The sequence below is a fragment of the Sceloporus undulatus genome, chromosome 1 (genome assembly GCF_019175285.1).
Source record: "Sceloporus undulatus isolate JIND9_A2432 ecotype Alabama chromosome 1, SceUnd_v1.1, whole genome shotgun sequence".
NCBI lineage: Eukaryota > Metazoa > Chordata > Lepidosauria > Squamata > Phrynosomatidae > Sceloporus > Sceloporus undulatus.
The window spans coordinates 344,840,949-344,863,647 of record NC_056522.1 but is presented as its reverse complement, the minus strand read 5'-3'; the positions used below and the strand labels follow the sequence as shown (position 1 = coordinate 344,863,647).

At 40.1% G+C, this 22,699-nt stretch overlaps 1 protein-coding gene across 12 annotated transcripts in view; it reads left to right on the top strand.

Annotated features, from left to right (window-relative positions):
- Window positions 1-22,699, top strand: part of CEP128 (centrosomal protein 128) — a 288,826-nt gene that overhangs the window by 208,289 nt on the left and 57,838 nt on the right. For 8 of the 12 annotated variants that reach the window (XR_006101449.1, XM_042445851.1, XM_042445849.1 and 5 more), the window contains one exon: window positions 22,376-22,399. Coding sequence is in view for 5 of the 12 variants with exons in the window: in XM_042445851.1 (XP_042301785.1) it covers window positions 22,376-22,399 (24 nt within the window). In the remaining 7 variants the exon portion in view is untranslated. Of the gene's footprint in view, window positions 1-699; window positions 890-13,105; window positions 13,247-22,375; window positions 22,400-22,699 lie in introns of those variants that run through there. The other 4 variants (XR_006101452.1, XR_006101450.1, XR_006101451.1 and 1 more) reach the window with 2 other exon arrangements.

Genomic DNA, 22,699 nt, shown 5'->3' with positions numbered 1-22,699 from the left:
CACTGTTCTCAGCCTCAGACTCCCACTTTCATCTATACTATGGCTAGAATGGACATTACTGACCTACTTTAGAAGATAAACCAGTGTGGCAAGCATTCCATCCCCACCACTCTGACAAGTTAAATGGTATTACAGAACACAACCAGAAATGGCATCATTTGAGGTCTCTTCTCTCATGAACTCAGTCCATCCACTGAGCATACCTTTGGTGAGTTGCTAAATATCAACCACCACCATCTTACACATCTTACACAAATTTGCATGGAAGTAAAATACTTGTAAAGTCCACAGTTTCTTAGTATATGACATATATACATGACATAGTAAACATTGCCTGAGAATAGGCATCTTTTTCTGCACCATATAAGACCAAGGAGCAGTGTCACTTTTGAAATAGCACATTTTTAAAAAATGGACCACATTTTAAAAAATGTTGCTCAGTTAAATCAGGGTGTCCTCTAATCAGTACAGTTCTGTCCACCAACAGATTAGGCACTGTTGTTGGAACAGATGTTCCCCAGGCCATGACAATATCCTTTGGTGCCATAGATTTCATCCAGCCTCATAAAAGTAGATTCACTCATGCAAAAGAATCCTTAAGATTTGCTCACAGTGTTGGATGATCTCTTGGAACAGTTTTGAGAGGGTGCAGAGAAAGTCTTGTTACATGAACAGAAGTATGTTTGCATGTTTTTATAGGAAACAATATTGTTTGAAGCGTAATTGGCTGCACCTTCTAGCCCTATCGACAAATACTGTCTTAATATGCAGCATTGTCATAAGGATTACTAAGATGATGTTTATGAAGCAATCTAAGCACTTAAGAAAATGTTACATAAACATGAGGGAGTGGGTCCAGAATTGCACAGAGCAAGATTACACAAAGTGGATGATCCCAGTGGAACTGAGGTGAGACATTTTCATTACCCTTACTCTGCAGCCCCCCATACATGCGTCTAGAAGTTTGATTTTGAACAGTACTATTCAAACAGTGGTCTGTGGAGTGGTACTGATCTGCAAGATACCAGTTGCTAGTTTACAACAATTTTCCTGGAAAGAAAAGAACATTTGAAACCAATGGGGCACCTATATGGCACTGGTCAGTGGCACATTATTGGGAAAAAATGCCATTCCTCCAAGTAACCTGAGAAGGCCTGCTCTAAAGGGTTGGGGAACCTCCCACTAAATAATTGAACTGTAGGGAGAGGCAGGATATAATTAATTTATTATTATTATTATTATTATTATTATTATTATTATTATTATTATGAGATGCGAATGGCAGATGCAGGTGGAAAGGGAGAATCAGTGAAATTCACTACTGCCTTCTTCCTCCAGCGAGGACTCTCCAGAATCTGTTCCCTTTGCCAAAGGATGGAACCTTTTTCTTTACAGAGGTTCAGCTCTGTGTTTAACCTTGTTGTTAGGAAATGTGCGTGCGTGCGTGTGTGTGTGTATGTGTGTGTCAGAGAGAGAGAGAGAGAGAGAGAATGTGCATGTGCTTTCAAATTGTCTGTCCATTTATGGTGACTATATAAATTTCATAGGGTATTCTTAGGCATGGAATACTCAGAAGTGGTTATGATGTCCCTTCCTTTGAAATATAGCCTACAGCAGCCGGTATTCCTTGGCAGAAATATGCTTCATGTTTAAGTTATTCTTACAGTTTAATCTTTATACCTACCTTTTTCCATTCATTTTGGCCGTTGTTAAATACAGCATTAGAGAACTTTAAAATATTAGGGAAAAACTAGCAATTTCTCCACTTAATTTGTTAGGTTAAAAACAAACCCTATTTCCTTCATTTCATGTGATTTGTCTTGACCAACTGCCATATTCAGAGCTCTCTCCTGAAACTCCTCCAAGTTTTTGACCGACTTCTTAAATAATTCCAGCTGAGGTCTTATTAGCACTTAATGGAGCCAGGACAGTTATATCCTAAATCTTTACAACATCAGTGCAGCTGAAAATAGTATTAATCATCCTTCACCTCAACATATAATCAAAGCTTTTAAAATCCTAAAATTCTAATTCTTAAATCAGAAGTGCAGCTGTCTGCCCAGATCATACACCTATATGTTGTAGTTCTTCTCTGTTATTTTAAAAATACATACGCATGTGGGAGATCAGGATTGTATTGGTCTGCCCCCATGGTGTGCTTGCCTGTTTCCTGTCTAACATGCATACAATTTTGCCATATAAAGTGCATGCTCAGGACACCTCAGGTATATATGCTTTGGGCTATATGTGGTTGTCCCTATATAAACAAAATCATATATGTTAACTTAATGGGTGGCTGTAATGGGCTTGTAGTGTACCATTGAACAATGCCAGATTTATTACACATCACTACAAAACTCATCTGGGTTTCTCTTTCCACTGATGTTACTACAGGTTGGGTTTCCCATATCTAGAATGCTGAAATACTCCAAAATCCAAAATGTTTTTCATAGGTTGCTGTGATAGTGACACCTCTGCTTTTTAATGGTTCAGTCTACACAAACTGTGCTTTGTGCACATTATTAAAAATCTTATGCATAAAATTACCTTCAGGCTACGTGTATAAGGTATATGTGAAATATAAATGAATGTTATGTTTATATACTTGAATTCCATCTTCAAGATATACCATTAAGTTTATACAAATATTCCAAAATCTGAAAAAAAAATCCCAAACACTTGGTTCCAAGCATTTTGGATGAGGGAAACTCAACCTGTAATCCAGTGTCGGTACAGACTGGTTTTATCTGGAGGCCCTGTGGAGCACTAATAGTTAGTCATCCCTGCACTTCTTTAGTGCTGCCCCAGCTACTTCTACTGGTGCATTGCAAGGAAAGTTGTTGAGGAGCATTTTTTTCTTCTTGGTTGTTGTCCAGCAGCAATGGCTGAGTGCTCCATTGTGAACCTCACCAGCAGCCAAGGGGAAAAATGAACCAAATACTGAAGAAAACATATTTTAGGTCTAAGTCTAGAATATCTTGCAAGATAAATGTCCATTAACAATCTTTTGAAACCAGAACTGGACAGAAATTTCAAGGGCAAGTATTCTATAAAAAAAGACAATCTTGTTTTGTTTAAGAGGTTGACTAAATACCCTAATGGATCTTTTAATCTCTACTTTTAGTGATTACAGACAAGATAAAATTAGCTTTGCACTGTAATCTTTAGGGCTTGCTGTGCTGCCAAAGGGTAACCAGGGTTTTTCAGGCAATTAGGCTAGTAGTTCTCAAATTATTGTGCTGTAGGCTCTTGGGAGAGCAGAGAACTGAACCTAGTAAAATCTAGTTTCACTTTACTTTTAGTGATTATTAACTTTTATCACTTTGTTTTATCAGAAATGTGCAACATAATTTTAAACTCAAATTTATAGCAAAATAAACCCTGCAAATAGGATACTCTGGAAGTAATTTACGAGCCTGTAAAAATATTGAAGTCCAGCAACTGACTGGGTTTGTGATCACTGCATAAAACAAAAGCAGAGCTTCAGTGGTACTTTAATTCACTGTGATAATAAGGGCAAAGTGTCCCCATGAATAAAAGTGGGACATTCTTTATATCAATGAATTAAAATAAATTCCTTCACGTTATCTCTAGAGCTGCTCCACAGCTCAAGATAGGAGGCAAAAATATAAGCAAGCAAAAAAGACAGCCATTAAAGCTTGAAAAAACTATTTTTTTAAATTATAGCTCACAGAATCTCAGGGATTTGTGTGAAACTGCCCACACAATACTATTTTTTTATTTGCTTCTTCAATAACAGCACTGAGTAGAAATGAATGGTAGAATCTTTGGCACATTTGGTGAGGACACAGGAGAGAGTCTTCTTTGTGGCTGCCTGTGATGAACAAGAGATTTTAAAGCCCAGGCTTTAAGGAGATACAGTCTTTTGCTATAATTTCTGTTTAAAAGCACCTCTATTCCAAGGACTGTATCTGAGTTTTTAACTTGTGTTTTTTAAACAGAACTCTAGTTTAATTCTCTTTTACCCATTTGTGTTAATTGTTCTGTAATCATTCTTTATGTTATGAACCACCTGAATCACAAGACAGCAGAAAGGTGGGATATAAAATAACATAAAATAAATAGGTGGTGTTACACTCTCCTGTTAGAAAATCCAATGTGGGTGCAAATGACAACTCAAAAGAAAGACAAAACCTGTCAAAAGCTAATATTTAAGGCTGTTGCAGTAGCTCAGAAAATACCACAACTTCCCCTAGATCTAGATCACAGCCATAAGGTTGTGAGTTCAATACCAGCCAGGGATTCAGGCTCGACTCAGGCTTGCATCCTTCTGAGGTTGCTAAAATGAATACCCAGCTTGTTGCGGGGCAATTAGCTTACATTTGTAAACTGCTTAGAGACTGCTCAGGTGGTAAGAAGTGGTATATAAATGAAGCTGTTATTGCTATTGCTAGATCTTTAAAAACATACCATCAAGGACTTTTGTACAGCTTTGTCTGAACTGTCATTACTTTCTAGCATTTGGCCAAAATAAAGTGGAGGGGGTTTTTTTTGTTGTTGTTGTTTTTGAAAACTCAGTGACTACATATGCACAGAAATTCTGTTTGCATTCTGAGCCAGAGAATGTCAAGTGAAAAACTATTTGAGATTTGTAATATGGTTAAGCATGACAATCTGGATGAATTTGTAATATATGTCTCTTGTAATAGCAGAGGTGAAATTACTACTCGTATTACATAACCCAAATATCATTACTCATACTAGGTATTCAATGATTATGTATCATATTAAGGAGCTTCTTCCTTTTCCATCTATGCTATTGCCACAGTAGCAACCACAGAGGGGTAAGGTGGGTAAATTTAGCATATTTCCCCACACAACTTGTAGTCACAAAGCTACAAGGCCATCCAGAAATAGGGTGTAACAAAGCTGTTTTGCATGCGGAAGGTACTGCAAGTAAAGAAAGAAGAAGAAAAAAAGCTAAATGCGACAAATTCAGGGATTATTAACCAGAGATGTATTCAAGTCTATTATTATTATTATTATTATTATTATTATTATTATTATTATTATTATTTATTTATTTATTTATTTTTATAAGCGCTTGTAATTTACACAAGCACTGTACATACAGTCTTTTAATTAGACAGTTCCCTGCCCTCAGGCTTACAATCTAAAAGCACCACACAAAGGAGAAGGGAGTAGAGGTGGGGAAGGGGATGAGGTCCAGCAATTCCTCTCTACCTCCAAGGCCTGGACCAAGGCAGGTGGACTGGAAGGATTTTGCAAGTCTCAATTGTGTCTCAACTCCCTACCTTCAAGTTGAGTTCTCCAGTCCTTTCTAAGATACTTTCATGTCAAGTCTCAAGTTGAGTCTCAAGCCTGGTAGCCAACTTTTAAAAGAAAAGAAAAAGTGGAGCACGTTTCTTGGAGGTGAACAGCAAACATGTTAAGCAATGGGCTTGAAATGTGCGTTGTTGTCCACTTGGTATTATGTCCCCACTATATAACAGAGGAGCCTTCTAAAGCTTTTCAAAAGCCTTAGAAAGATTCTTCCACCTCAAACCCATTGCCCAACACATTGTTGCTGTTCTCCTTCAAGAAATGCATCCAGTGCTCTGGGGACTGATCTTGTCTGCTGCTTGAAATGAATTATACCAGCAAGTCAGTGGCTGAAAATATACAGGTAGCAAATTGTTTCGAGACAGTGTGTCATTTGTAGTAAAATCAAGTCCAAGTTGAGTCACTGAAGGGACTTGAGCCCAGGTCACTTGTCTTAAGTCTACATCACTGTCATTAACCTTAAAGAAAACAACAGAAACTACAAATCAGTAATAACCGAAGAAGTATGCATACAAGTAAAACAATAGGTCCATGTGTAAGTTGGGCAAACATCCCCAGGAAAGGTGAGAAACCCATGCTCTAAAGGTGACCAGCCAAAGCCTGGGGATTGCCAGAAGTAGTGATACACAGCAAAAAGTGGGTGGGTGGGTCACACTGAGGTCCAGCCAGCAATGTCTAGCAACCTCATGGACAGGTCTGTGTATGGCCAGCCAAATCAAATTCGAAATCCCGTGAGAGCGTGGGTCTCACAAGACGACACTGAGTGATTTTCAGTAACAGTCATACATGAAGTCTTGCAATGGGGTTACTGACTCAAATGCTGGTGCCTGGCCTTGCTGTTCCAGCTGGACATAACAGAGATCCCCCTGGCTGCCTTAGGGTAGGTCTGGTGTTATCAGAACTGTTAAACAAGCTTGCGCTGGGAACCTGAGCATGTATATCAGGGGTTGGAATCATGCAGCCCTCTGTTATAGTCAAATGAGAAGAATACTGGGAGTCACAGTTCAACAACATCTGGGGAGCAGAATGATTCCAGCCCTGCTTCTAGTTAAACAACCTCACAGTGGCATGAAGGAAGGAAAGGAGGAAGATGAGGTCAGAGTAAGCAGTGCTTTGAACAAATAGCAGTTTCAGGAAAGCTTGGCTAGAGCAGGCAGCAGTACAGTGGGAAACATAAGAACTAAGGATAAATGAGCAAGAGAAAAAAATGCAACTTGGACGAAAGCTTAATTGATCTTATATAAGCTTTTTGGAGATCTTTTGTGGCTAACAGTAGGATAAAAAACTTTAAATAAATACAGGAGGGGTTTAAGAAGAAGAGAGCCTGTAAAAAGTTAGCTGGAAGGGAGTAGGCTTGTTCTGGCATTTTGGATCTTGAAGGATAGTAGTCCAGAGAACAAGCTTGGCTGAAAGAAGCAGCACTGCAGTGTGTGGGGAAGCTGAATCTGAACTTATTGGCTATACTCATGGGTATTTACTTTTGATCACTTTAGGGTATCATGAGGCAGGTTTTGAACCGGATTCATTTATGCACCTTGAAATGCAGATATATATGTTGAAAGCCAGTGTGGTGTAGTGGTTTCAGCGTTGGACTACGACTCTAGAGACCAGAGTTCAAATCCCAGCTCAGTCATGGAAACTTATTGGGTGATTTTGGGCAGGTCACACTTGCTCAGCTTCAGGATGGCAGTGGCAAATCCCATCTGAAGAAACTTGTCAAGAAAACCCCATGATAGGTTCGCTTTATGGTCTCCATAAGTCGGAAATGACTTGAAGGCACACCACAACAACAACAACAACGTAGAAAGCAACCTTGTGGAAGCTATTCTTTCCAGAAAGTAGGTCCACGAAAAGTTACTTTTTGGACTGTATATAGCTCCTGGACTTCTCTAGCCAGTATGTCTGATAGTCACACTGGCCAGGATATTCTGGGAATTGGTTTCTTTAAAAATTCTAATTTTTGTTAGGTCTGATACGACACAGTATGTAAGGAAATCATGTAGCAGCTTTGAGATTTACTGAAAGAAAGAAGTTGGCAGCATGAACTTTCGTAGACTTCAGTCTACTTCCACAGAAGCATTTTGTCTAAATGCATTTAGACTGAAGTCTACAAAAGCTCATGTTGCCAACTTCTTTCTTCCAGTTAGTCTCAGGGTGCTACAAGACCTCTCTACATACTGATTCTACAGACTAACACGGCTATATGTTTGAATTCTACAATGATAGGACACAGTTTCTCATGTGGCTTATGACAATTTTAACCATGTCAAGACAACTTCTCTTTTTTAGGAGTTTATAATAATGGGGCTGAAATTACTGCAACTCTGTGAGAAGCTACTTCACTAAAATGCTTTGTGAAGCAGAGCAGCTGACTTTTAACTTGTACCATCAAGCATCTACCATACCAGCAGGCATACATGTGAATTGGGCTTTAGGCTGGCTGTCTAGAAAGAAAATCTTTGTGCTGTTCTCAGAAATATGACATATAAAGCACTCAAGTCTACAGGAAAGAAAAATTGGCAGGATATTGCTGCTGATGATAGTATTTGCTCCAGAAAGTTCAGTCATCATGCCAACTTTGGAAAAGGAAGAATGGTTGTGTTATGTCTAGTTTGGAAAGTTTATATTTAAGTGTGGCATATGAACCTGTTGTATATGTATAAAAAGATGTTGGTGTTTATCAGAAGTGAAGAAATCTGGATTTATTCTTTTTGTGCTCTTTTTATTAAAAACCTTTTAAAAAAAAAAAAGCAATTTCTTCCCTCCTCCAATGCTGTTGAAATTTTAGTAAAGAAATAGTAAAGAGATAGTAAAGAAAGAGACCAGCAGAGGGAGCTTGTGCTCCCTGCTTGATCCTGCAAAACTGTTTTGCTTACGCTTTGTGGGAAAAGAGAAGCATGGCTTCTTTTTACTGCTTGGTACTACCAGTTAGCTATTTTTAAAAGACACACTTTTTGCTTTTCTTTGAGCAGTATAGTAGTAGGCAAAGTGCAGTTTTAAGCAGGGGAAGGGAGCAATGTAAACAGATAAATCTTTTCTTGCTTTCTGCTAAGCTTAACCTATGTGACGATTACTGTGTGCAGGTGGGTACAACTTGAAATGACAAGTTGCCCAACAAATTTGAATCTTGCAAATATGAGTCAGATTCTCTCCTCTTGTTCCAACTCCCTGCTGGTTTTAATTTTTAGACTCCTGATTTTGATTCATTTCCTTCTAAGGGAATGAACTGAGGCGGTACTAACAAAAAAAAATCTGCATTATTAAAATAATAATAATAATGTGATACTGTAATTCAGTGGGTTCAATGGGTTCTTATTCCCCAGTGAGTAAGTGAGAGTCAGTGCAGTGTAGTGGTTTGATCATTGGACTAACACTCTGGAGCCCAGTGTTCAAAATACTTATTTACCCACATAAACCCACTGGGTGATTTTGGACAAATCTCAGAGGAAAGCAAAGACAAACCCCTTTTGAAGAAATCTTGCCAAGAAAGCCCTGCGATAAATTTATTTTAGGGTCACCATAAGTCAGAAACAACTTGAAGGCACACAATAAGACCAATGAGTGTGCTTAGGATTGTGACCTTTCACATTCTGTTTGCAAAATTATCACTTTTTTTAGTGATAGTGCACTACTGGCACACTTCTGTTATAGCAGGGGTGGGGAAACATGTTGTGAAGACATTCCAGATGTTCTTGAACTGCAACTCCCAACATTCCTTATCGTTGGCTATGCAGGGTAGGGCTGATAGGAATTGTATTTTGACAACAATTAGGGGGCTGCATACTCCCCGCTGCATATGAGGAGAAGATATATGAGCACAGCTACATATTTCAAATATTATAAATGTAAATGAAACTAGCCTGAAGTACCTTTGATGCACATTAACTGTATTTCCTTTCCTGATATGCTTACTGGATTGATTTTTTTTTTAAATGGTGGGTTATTTTTAAAATGGATATGCTTCAAATACTTTGCTCTGGTTTTTTTACATAATGCAGTGAACCCACTGGAGATTAAACTAATTCATTCTAACAAATATAACACAACATTGGTGGCAACTGCCATTCTAGCCACTCTAATCTGCAAATTGGCTCTATTTTTCACTTGATAAAAATGGCCATTCTTATTAGGTTTCATTATGCAGTAATTGGAAATTCTAGAACTCTGCTTTCAATGCTGGTATGCTTGCATAAAAAGATACAGTATTGAAGAACAGACAAAGTCGTTTTTTGCCGTCTTTATCCTTTCTCCACTGTAAGACATCTGGGCGACACTTTTCTTCTTTCAGATATGAAACAAAACTGAGACTAGTCCATCAGTCTTTGAAGTTTGGTTTCAACTAGGGCCAATTTCCATTATTTATTTAGAAAGCTAAATGGCAGTCTTAAAATAGTGCCTAACTCAGCAAGCACTGTTTAAGGTATCAGCAGAAATATTCTCATTTAAAAGGCTGCACCCAAAATTATATATAAAGGTGGTGGTACAGTGTAACCATAATGTAAAAAATCAGCCACGGCTGGCTACCCAAACTGAGTGAAGATGGGGCCAGAAGAACTTCTTTTGGAGGAGTACTTCAAAATCTTGGTGCCAGAGTAGAAAAGGCTGTGCCCTTCTTGGCCACCTATAATATTTCTGATGGTAAAGGTGTGTGCAGAGCAATATCTGCTGAGCTTAATGCCACCCAGAAGTCATGTATGTTGGTCTAAAAAGGGCTAAAACCCATTCTGCTGCCTCTCAAAGCCCCCAGGCAATTATTGCTACTTGCCTGAGAATGCAAATATAGGGACATGAGATAAAGATAGTGGGCCATGTTCAGCTTGAATTACAGGTTTTCTGTCAAGTCTGGTAGGCTACCAAGTTCAGAAATTCAAGCTTCAATAGTTATAACGCAATAAACCTTTATTCGACTCTTATCCGACAGAACTCGCCATAGGAACTTTCTTTGGTCCTATCGGGAGGCAATACGTGCAGCGAAGAGATCCTTCTTCTCTGCACGTATTGTGTCTGCAGAGTCCCATCCAGCAGAGCTGTTTAGGGTGGTGAGGGAGCTGATGCAGATGTCCACTGCGCCAAATCCTTTACTTAAGCCGACGACGGCCTGCTGCGATGCATTTAATAACTTCTTTGTAGATAAAATCTCTCAGATAAGAGCCGACTTAGACGCCAATATTTCAACAGAAACCATAGACGAGGTGTCCAGCGACTCCGTCAATGAAGTTATTCTGGATCAGCTACTATCTGTGAGTACTGATGAAATGGACAAGCTCCTTGGTAGGGTGAGGAAAACAACTTGCCCTCTTGACCCTTGCCCATCATGGCTAGCTGTCCGGGGGGGATGCATTGAGGAAGTTCCTTATGGATATCATCAATGCGTCCTTCAGGGAAGGACATATTCCATCTTGTCTGAAGGATGCGGCTATTAGGCCGCTTCTGAAAAAACCTTCCCTTGACCCCCTGGATATGAATAATTACGGGCCAGTCTCTTTATTACCATTTTTGAGCAAGGTGATCAAGAGGGCGGTTGCCCTTCAACTCCAAGCTGTCTTGGATGAAACAGATTATCTAGACCCATTTCAAACTGGCTTCAGGACAGGCTTTGGGGTTGAGACTGCCATGGTTGCCTTGACCAACGATCTGCGCCTGAGCATCAACAGGGGTAGTGTGACCCTGTTGGTGCTCCTAGACCTCTCAGCGGCTTTCAACAGGATAGATCACAGCATCCTCTTGGACCGCCTGAGGGGGTTAGGTATCAGAGGCACTGCATTGCAGTGGTTCTGGTCCTTCCTCTCGGTCCCAGAGGGTGCTGCTCGGGGAAGCTGCTCCAGTAAAAGGGAGTTCACCTGTGGGGTTCCACAGATACTGTCCCCGATGTTATTTAACATCTATATGAAGCCGCTAGGTGAGATTATTCGGAGTTATGAAGCTGGGTGTTATCAGTATGCTGATGACACCCAAATCTATTTCTCCGTGTCTTGTTCGTTGACCTCGAATTCTAATGGCATCTCCTCTCTCAATGAATATCTCCGGGCAGTAATGGGCTGAATGAGGAAAAACAGATTGAAACTGAATCCGGACAAGACGGAGGTGCTCACAGTAGCGGCCCCGAAACCAAGAATTGGGTTGCAACCTCTAGTCCTGGATGGGGTCACACTCTCCTCTAGTGACTGTGTTCGCAGTCTGGGGGTGCTCCTTGACTCATCGCTCCTGATGACAAATCAGGCAAACGCGACAGTCAGGAGCGCCTGTTATCAGTTTCGGCTGATACGCCAACTGCGCCCTTTTCTGGAAGTAAGTGATCTCGAGACTGTTGTACACGTGCTGGTAACCTCACGTCTAGATTTCTGTAATGCACTCTACATGGGGCTACCCTTGTGCTTGATTCGGAAACTGCAATTAGTGCAGAACATGGCAGCCAGAGTAGTGTCAGGAACATCGAGGAGGGACCATATTACTCCAGTATTAAAGTCCCTCCACTGGCTGCCTATTAGTTTCTGGACCCAGTACAAGCTGTTGGTTATCACCTTTAAAGCCCTGAATGGCTTGGGTCCAAACTATCTCAGGGACCGCCTCTTCCCATATAACTCTGATCCTCTGGGAGGAATTTGCTGCAGCCTCAAAGATCTAGGCTTTCGGCTACCTCCCAGAGAGCTTTTTCTGTTGTTGCCCCCAGATTATGGAATGACCTACCGGATGAGATCCGTCAGTTGACATCTTTAGACAGCTTTAAAAAGGCTGTCAAGACGTCTCTCTTCCCGCAGGCCTTTCTTGGATAGATAAACCCAGCCTCAGGAACCCTCTTCTCATGAGAGTCCCCAAGGTCCTCCCTGGAAATCTAAGTAGAATGCTACCGCAGTTTACTGTTTTATCTTGTTTTGTTTTGTAATAATGTGTATGTGTTGATGTTGTTTGAATTTGTTGGTTTTAATTATAATTGATTTAATAACTTTTTAAGGGGGGGGGGAGGGAAGTAGATTTTGATGTATGATGTATTGTATTTTATTACTGTTAGCTGCCCCGATTGACCTCAAAGGCTTGGGATATAAATAAATTATTATTATTATTATTATTATTATTATTATTATTATTATTCATTAACTGTATGACAGAACATTTCAGAGATGTTCATTGTCAGAACTGAATAACAAACATTAACACTGGCCCTTTACCGATGGGCACCCTAGTACGTACTCGTACTAGGGTTGCCTGGGGGCGTGTCTTCTAGACACCCCCAACCCTAGTACATACAGAGTATGTACAAAATGGCGGCACCCATTCTATATGGGCGCCGCCATTACGACATCATGGGCGCGGACGTGACGTCCTGGCGCCATGAAGGGCGCCTGTGCTGCCCTTTCTGCGGCACCGGAAGGAGCTCCATTTTGGAACTCTTTCTTGGTTTTGTGTCGCTGGCGCAGCCTTTACATGGCTGCGCCAGCAACACAAAGGAGAAAAGGGCCAACTGGCCCCTTTCTCTCTTTCCCCACCATGTCGGGTTGTCCTTGGGGTTTGAAGCCCCAAGGACACCCCTTTCCAGGCCACAGGGAAGCGGCCTTTTGCCGCTTCCCCGCAGCCTGGAAAAGCGGTGGATCGGGGCCTCAGGGCCGCTGCTGTGGCAGCTGAGGCCCGATCCGTCGGGGAAAGGGGCGGGTACAGGCCACCCCAAAGGTCGGTCTGTAAACCGCCACTGACTATTAAACTTTAGATCGTTTCAAATTAATGGCAGGCTTAATTCTCATTCATTATATTTAATAAACACATTTGTCTCTCTTGTTCTCATACCACCCCTTCTTTGTTGTTATAGCTAGATCCTTTTCACAGAAGCAGCCTTGAACAAGTTTGACTCATGGTTGCCTCGTCTACAGTATTATCTCAACCCTTGATCACCATAGCTGTTTCTACTGTATAACCCACCACCATCACAACAACTTCCCAACATTTTATGGTAGGCAAGGTGCATATGAAACTCCTGACAGTTGCTCAGGTCTGTATTTCATATAAATATCTTGCATGTAGGCATTTATACCTGTACAAATCCTCATGTCTACAGCACCTGCCTTTGCTGCTATTAGCTGGGCTCCCCAGCTGTAATATACACTAATGGTGGTTTCAAAACTGATTGAGTATTAACAATTTCTGTTGGGTTCTGTAAAAAAAACCAGCACAATTTCTGTTGTGTTCTGTAGGAATCTGCTTGCTGTAAGCTCTCTCTCATTCCCTCTGTTTGCAGCAAAACCCAGTATTCTTGCTCCAGACAATTTTTTTCATACTTAGAAAGCACAAAGTGGTGCTGGTTGTATCTTTTCTTTTTCTGCTCAATAGCAGGGCAAGAGATATGCAGGCCTTGTTTCAATGCAAGGCTGTTTTCTGAGCTTTTCCATCTTTCCCAGTGAGATGGCTGGGCCAGTGGTAAAACACCTAGAAATTTGTTTCTTGATTGGCACTCCCATATATACACATCACACCCAGAACCCCTTTCAAACAGAAAGCCTAACTGGATGTTATTCTTCTAAATTCCTTATGCAGAACTACCCCCCCCCCCCCCCCCGTTTTGTTTCGGAAAGCTGAAATGCTGCCCTATTTAGACATCACAAACCACATCACTCAGAAAGAAAGCATGAAGCTTTCAAACCCATTGGGCTTTAACCAGAAGTCAACTGTGGCGTGAGAACATGAGAGCCTTGCATCCCTATCACATCTAGCACCATTAAAATATTTACGTGATTGTTAATGGAGGGAGTACAAAGCAAATTGTTTGCATGTACAGTGGGACCTTGTTATCCACTGGCATTTGGTTCCAGGATCCCCCGTGGATAACAAAATCCGTTGGATGCTCAAGTCCCATTAAATATAATGGCAGAGCAAAATAGTGTCCCTTAAATAAAATGGAAAATCAAAGTTTACTATTTGGAATTTATACTTTTTTTAAAATATTGTCAAGCCATGGATGCTTGAATCCGTGGATAAAAAAAATCCATGGATAAGGAGGACTGACTGTACATATGCATGTGCGCTCCTCCTGTTGAATAATATATAAGGAGTTACTTCTTATAACATCTGTAGAATGTTTGGAGAAGTCTTTGTTTGCATGAAAAAGCCTTATGATTTTATTTTGTAACTTGTCCTTCATGTATATTCTGATGTTGCTCCTGCAGTTTACATGAGGTTGGCTCCAACTGTTTAAGCCAAACTTGGATCGTTTGTGGCCCTTTCTTATTACCTGTCTGATTTTACTTCCAAACGATATTCTTCTTGAACCAGTTTTTGAGTTCTTTGTTGGATATGTAAAGCTTTCTAGTGAGCGGCATAAGAGCAGGACAGCTTACCTTTCTGTTTCATCATTTGTTCATAAACCAACTAACTTTTCCATGTAGATCACCAAAAAAAAACCCAGCTTGTTATAAAATAAGGGCACGCATATACACAGCAATTATGTTCATAAATCATTTTACATAAACCTTTGTGGGCTTGAATCTACTTTATCTTATCTGTGAACTCTTATCCTCCATCAGTACACATGCTTATACCTCCAGTGATATACACATATATGTACATAGCTATTTACTATGAACAGCAGCAGCAGCAGCAGCAACAACAACAACAACATGGTTTTATGACACCTTAAAAGCTAACAGATGTAATACAATAAGTCTGTTAAACTTTACATTGTCTCAAGACTCTCTTGTTTTTACCCTGAAGATGGAAGTATTACTGAGCCACCCACGCAACAAAGACAAAGGGCTCCTCTGCTGAGCAATATAATGTCTCCTTCGATAATTTTCTTGCTTTTAGTCAAAACTTTCTAGCCCCAAAAGGAATGCTTGGTTAACCTCTGTATATTAAACCAGCAAAAATATACATTAGTACATAATTGGGAGAATAATCTATTTAACTTCATCCCCCTGTCTTAAATGTGAAGGCCTAAAATTGTTCTAAAAGCAGCATGTGACTTAGTGTCAGAATTACTATAGTGTATTGAGTTCCATATAAACAGATACCAACCCACTTGACAAATTCCTTAGTTGCCTACACTGTAGGAAGGGCATTAATGACCAAAGACTAGTGTGTAAATTTACCACCTGTTCTCCTTGTTATATGAAGCGTTGCTAACTTCAGTACTTCCTGCTGAAGCATCCTGTGAAAGGAAGGTGAACCCACAGTACACTTCAGGCTGCTAATATTAGGCGTGGAGATTTTCTTTTTAATGTTTTAATCTTTGTTTCAAAAAACAGTTCTGGTTTATCAAGGAACTGGGGGCAGGGATTCTTTTAAAAAACAACTTTGATCAATATTCTGATGTGGGAGGTCACATTTGATAGTGGACAGAACTAGTTATTATTTTTTAAGATTTACAAATTATATGGTGGTGATTTTTTTTGTTCAGAAATAACATTTCTGTTTGTGAATCTTAATCTTTTCTGTAATATATATATATATATTACATTTTCAAAAAATGTAATATATTAAAAAAAAACCCATTAGGGCTAAAATCCAAGCTTGGAAGATTTGCTTTTCTAGCTTCAACTCTCAGAATTGCCAAAGCAAGGCAGCAGTACTAGATGGGGGGAGGGGGGATGGAGACATAGGATTTTATTTTATTTTATTATTCTTTCAGTTCTAATTGAGGGGAATAATAATTCATCTTTTATCTTGTCCTATGATAAAGCCTATGTCTGTAAGTATAATATTTGTAATTGACAGCTGGTTTGTCTCAGTAGATCTTCAGCTCAGAATTATGACCTGCTCTTCTTCAGAGCCATTAACCACACAGGTCCTTCTTTCTTTCCAAATGCGTGAGCTGTTCTGCATGTCCTCTATTGAAGACCCTCAAATTGGATTATCTTGGTCACATTACCAGGCTGAATTCCAAGGCAATTGAACCCAATTCACACCAAATGCCCTGCCAGCAATTCCTCTTTGTCTTTGGTCACATGATGACTCTTGCTACCATAAACATACAAATAACCTCACAAGACTTCCATAAATGAGAGCAGAGGGAATGTTTCCAGCTTTTCCTCCTGTTTTTATTTGCAATTCCTTTATCCAAAATGAAATTACCACAGGCCTAGTTCTTCAAAGAAGCGTGCTGCAGTTGTAGTAGGAGTTCGTCTAAAGTTATAAAGAGGAATGAATGATAAAAGAAATATGGATTAGAAATGGTCATTCTTCACAGATGGCGGTGAGCAAATTGAATGAAATGGCAGGAAAGCATTCAGGCACACAGTGTTTGAGGCTACAGATTTAGACACATTGAAATGGGATAGGAGAGAAAAGGCCTGCCATTGGGAATATTTAGGCATAAACCAAAAAACTGCTGTGTATTTTTAAATGAATTTGCTGTGCTTCTTTTCCTCACAGAAGAATTATCAGTATATACATACAGTGCATACTATACTGTGTACAGTATTGTGTGGTTATTTCCTTTGTTGTTGTTGCTGCTGTTGTTGTATTCCTTCAAGTTATTCCAATTTATGGCAACCCTAAGGCTTTCTTGGCAAGTTTCTTTAGAGGAGAGTTGCCATTGCCATTCTCTAAGACTGAGAGAGTGTGACTCACCTAAGATCACCCAGTGGATTTATATGACTTGAATCATTTATATGATTCAGACTCAGCTTCCAGAGTCATAGTTCAACACTCAAACCACTACACCACGCTGGTTGCGAATCTTTTTACTACATTAATTGCATACTGAGCAACCCATGATTAGGTCAGTTTCTTTCATGTGTACCCTCTGCTTAGAAAGTGATAAACATGATTAACATGACAATGGCTTCTCTGTCTATTTACAGTCTCAGCTACTGTTAAGGCAGTAGGCAGCATTTATCACAAATAATGGATAAGGGAGCCAGTGTAGTGTCATGGTTAGATTATTGGACTGAGAGATGGGAGGTTCAGTTTTTAGTCTGTGGTGTGGCATGAAATTCCTTGGGTAAGTCACTCTGTCTCAGTCTGATCATGGTTGTTAAAGATTAGAGAAAAGGCAGGATATACATATAACTATTAAAGTATATTTTATCTCTGCTCTGGCACATAGATGCAAATGATTTCCTTTCACAGCTACTGTATACCAAAGACAGAGAGGAGAGCAAAGGCTAGCTAGGTAACCCTTGTTCAGTGCTGTACAAACTGGGATGAGGAAACAACCGTGAGCTCTCCTCAGCATATTTGGCATGACTGTAAGGCAGAGATCAGATGCCTCTGTTGCTGCCTCCAATGTACAACAACTACTCATTATGTTCGTCAAGAACAGACTGTGTTTAGTTCAAACTATGGTTTACTGAGGCAAACCAAGATAAAACTGGGATTTCTCATCCTGGCTTGTTTCAGTGAGCATTCATTTAAAGCACCCTTAGTTCCCAGTTTAGATGGAATTATAAATGACCAGATTGTTGAATTGAGCTATTTCCAAGCAGCATACTGCTGCCAGCCTCTGTTGCCAGCCTCTGCAACTCCCTTCCCAGGGAGGCTAGACTGGTTGCCTCTGTCCTGTTCCTCTGTTGGCAGATGAAGACTGAAAGTTCAGGCTGGATTTTGGGACCTGCTTATTTGCGAGGAGAGGTCTTTGAATAGTGTGCCACTCTATTTTTATTTCTTGCTTTTCCAGTGGACATGTTTTAAATAGTTTTTTAATTCTACAGATAGTCTAATGGTATTTTAGCAATAACATTTTGTATGTCTTTACCTATATATGATTTTGTTTGTAATTTTTAAAAATTTTGTAAGGTGTTTTTGAGTCCAGATCTAGGGGAAATGATGGGAGATACATGTCTAGATGAGAGAGGTGGGGGTGGGGAGGGCTTGGCATCATGTGGCTTGCAGGCTGCATAGGAGTCCAAAGATGGTTTTGGAGCTTGTAGATCTCTGGAAACCCCCTCCTCCCACTAAAGAAAGATGTGTCATTCCTGCTCATGGGTGGCAGTTTTGTGTTTGGAGACCTTAGCAATAGCATTTACATTTCTATACTGCTTATCAGTGAACTCAGCACTCTCTAAGCAGTTTACAATCTGTAAGCCAATTGCCCCCAACAAGCTGGGTACTCATTTTATGACAGGATGGAAGGCTGAGTCAGCCTTCGAGCCTTGGGATGGAACTCACAATATTGTGGTTCAAGTATCAGCATTTAACCATTGTGCCCCCAGGGCTTGATAGACTTTTACCATCTCAGCTCCCAAAACATCAAGAAACAAAATCAGAAGTTGATTTTGCCTGCACTGTAGGGCTGTCACTGAGAAGAGGGGCAGGCCTGTTCTCTGCTGTCCCGGTGGGTAGGACCAGGCCTAATGGTTTTAAGTTACAGGAGGGAAAGTGTGTGTGTGTATGTGTGTATGTGTGTGTAGTTTTTGCAGAAATAATAAGAAAGTACACATAATTATACATAGAACATATATTTAAAACGCATATTTAGATTTACATATAATTATTATAGATAATAATAGAATAGCAAAGTATTATAAAAAGGAATAAAAAGAGAAAGAAAAGAGAGGAGGGGGAGGCAAAATATAGAAAAAGAAAATAGAACACACACACACACACCCTTAACTTACCACTCTACTGCATTGTTTGGCTTCCTGTTCATCTACCTAGTAGTTTTATATATACATTTTAGAATTACTCCTATAGGAGAGTAGGTTTCACCTGAACATGAGAAGGAACGTTGTGACAGTAAGAACAGGCAAGAGAACCAATTTCCTAGAAAGATAGTGAAGTCTTCTTCTATGGGCATCTTTTAAAAGAAGCTGGACAGTTACCAGTTGGAGATGCTTTAGCTACAGATCCTGCACGGAGCAGGGGTTGGACTTGATGACCAAGAAGCCCCTTCCAGCTGTATGATTCTATCATTAGTGAGCCTACTGGTGATCTGTGAAGCAACCCAGGGATAATAAATTGTCCCCCAAACTCTCTAAAATTGCACACCTCTGCTTTAAACTATGGATTATTGAAACAAGCCAACAATAGAAAGCATGCTAATGATAAACTATGATTAGTTTTAACCAGGAAACACATGTTTCCTATCCTACAAGCAAAGGACTTTTACACCCTGGAAACTACATGTAGCCCTGTGGTGCTCCCGCCACTCCATTGCAATCATAGAAGTCTGAGACTATCCCAGGGTCAATGTTGTAGCACAGCTATATCTTGTAAGGCAAAGCACTGAAACGTTTTGATCAGCAGAGATTCACTGATCCCTTTGAGCTTAGATGTAGTTCCCATAGGTCCTGGACAAGGGAGGATGCTGAGGGGGGAAAGAATTTCTTTGCTAAAGGGCAGGGTATAAATACCATAAATAAATAAACTGTACTGTCAGACTCATGGCCGTGGATTCTCTGATTGACTATACATCTGGAATGTGGTCTTCCTCTTTTTTTATTGCCCTCCACTTTACCAAGCGTTATAGTCTTTTCCAGTGAGTCTTCTCATGATATGCTCCAAATACTACAACTTCAGTTTAATCATCTTTGCTTCTAGGGAGAATTTGGGCCTGATCTGCTTTAGGACCCATCCATTGGTCTTTTTAGCAGTCCACTGTATTCTCAGAACTCTTTTCCAGCACAACATTTCAAATGAGTTAATCCTCCCTCCCTTTCTTCACTGCCCACAACTATACATAGAAAGGAGAAATACGATGGCATGGACAGGCCTAACTTTGGTATTTAATGCTATACCTTTACACTTCAAGATCTTATCTAGTTCTTTAATAGAAGCCTTTACAAGCCCCAGTCTTCTGATTTCTTGACTGAAGTCTCCATTCTGATTGATGATTCTGCTCAAGTAGGGAAAATCTTGGACTATCTCTTCATCATCTACTTTAAAATTGATTTTCTATGGTCATAATTTGTTTTCTTAATGTTCAGCTGTAAATCTGTAAAGCTTGTAAAATGCGGACTAGACAAGGTAACTATTACATGGATTTGTAACTGGTTGTCCAGCAGAACCCAAAGGGTGCTCAACAATGGTTCCGTTTCATCCTGGAGGTAAGTGACCAGTGGGGTCCCACAGGGTTCTGTCCAACATCTTTATCAATGACCTGGATGACAGAATTGGGGGCATACTTATCAAATTTGCAGATGACACCAAATTAGGAGGAGTAGCTAACACCCCAGAGGACAGGATCAAAATTAAAAATGACCTGAATAGACTAGAAAGCTGGGCCAAAGCTAACAAAATGAATTTCAACAGGGAGAAATGTAAGGTACTGCACTCAGGGCAGAAAAATGAAATGCACAGATATAGGATGGGGGATACCTGGCTGAACGAGACTACATGTGAAAGGGATCGGGGAGTCCAAGTAGACAGCAAGTTGAACATGATTCAACAGTGCAATGTGGCAGCTATAAAGGCCAATGCAATTTTAGGCTGCATTAATAAAAATATAGTGTCTAGATCAAGGGAAGTAATAGTGTCTCTCTATTCTGTTTGGTCAGACTCCACCTGGAATATTGTGTCCAGTTCTGGGCACCGCAATTCAAAAAGGACATTGAGAAACTGGAGCGTGTCCAAAGGAAGGTGACTAAAATGGGAAAGGGTCTGGAAACCATGCCCTATGAGGAAAGACTCAGGGAGCTGGGGATGTTTAGCCTGGAGAAGAGAAGGTTAACCCTGTTTAAATATTTGAAGGGATGTCATATTGAGGAGGGAGCCAGCTTGTTTTCTGCTGCTCCACAGACTAGGACCCGGAACAATGGATGCAAGCTCCAGGAAAAGAGATTGCACCTCAACATTAGGAGGAACATCCTGACAGTAAGGGCTGTTCGCAGTGGCACGCACTGCTTCGGAGTGTAGTGGAATCTCCTTCCTTGGAGGTCTTCATACAGAGGCTGGATGGCCATCTGTCGGGGATGCCTTGATTTGGATTTCCTGCATGGCAGGGGGTTGGACTGGATGGCCCTTGTGGTTTCTTCCAACTATGATTCTATGCCTTTGCACTTTCTGCCTTGACCATCTTCAATGATTTTTCCATATCTCTGATATTTTCTGCTAATAATATAGTTTCATCTGCATGTCTTAGATTGTTGATATTCCTTCCTCCAATTTTCATGCCTCCCTCTGCTGAGTCCAGTCCTGCTTTTTGTATGATGTTCATACATCATACAAAATTAAATAGATTGGGTGATAGAATACAGCCTTGCCTGACCCCCTTTCCAGTTGGAAACTATTTAGTTTCTCCGTATGCTGCCCTGACAGTAGCCTCTTGTCCTGAGTACAGATTACACATCAGAACTATCCAATGCTGTGGCACACCCATTTCTTCAAGAGTGATCCATAATTTTGCATGATCTATACAGTCAACCAACCAGTGTGGTGTAGTGGTTTGAACATTGGACTAGGACTCTGAAGACCAGAGTTTGACTCCCGGCCCGGCCATGGAAACCCACTGGGTGACCTTGGGCAAGTTACACTCTCTCAGCTTCAGAAGATGGCAATGGCACACATACCCCCGGAAGAAATTTGCCAAGAAAACCCGATGATAGGTTTACCTTGGGGTCACCATAAGTCAGAAACATCTTGAAGGCACACAACAACAAAAATGCAATCAAATGCTTTGCTATAGTCTATAAAGCATAGGCTGGTTTTCTTTTGGAACTCCTTAGTGTGTTCCATTATTCAGTGTATATATGCTATATGATCCCTGGTGCTTCTTACTTCCCTGAACCCCTCTTGGACATCTGGCAGTTCTTGCTCCATATATGGTAAGAGCCTTTGTTATAGAATTTTAAACATTACCTTACTCAGAGGAGAAACTGACACCATGGTTCTATACTGTACACACACAAATATAATCCACATATTTATATAGGTGTGGTTCAACACAGTTGTCTTCATTTTTGAATTTTCCTTGGAGTTAAAATAGTAAAGTTTCAAATTTTACCATAGCTTCATTGCCCAGGCTTGTTTGTTCCTTTAGCATCCAAAGCAGAAATACCAACACCACCTTATGTAAAGGCAATCCTATATTGCCACACCTTGTAAAAGAGCTGTGAAATGTTTTGTACAGGTGTGTTTATGCATATTTCTTATTTCTTTGGTGGTCTCCTTATGTGGTCTGATAATGTTTTGTTTTCTTTCTAATTTGCAGGAACGAATAACAGCATTGGAAACAGTAAGTGGGTGGTTTTCTTGTCTCTTTATTTTTCTTTCAATTCAATTGCAATTTTTTCACAGGATTTGTTTTGCAATAATTTCTTTTATAAAAAAGCTAAATGAGTCTGGCATAGTTAAAAAGGATTTTACAAAATATGAATCGGCTTGTAAGAGCTTCTTATTTACCAGTTGGATGTGATAAACTAAACAGTATGTAAAAAAATGTAGTACATCTGCATGAGGTCACTTAACATGGAGATGTGTTAGTAAAGTCAACCATACTTTAAAAGTCAACTGGAAGTATAAATTAGACAACACT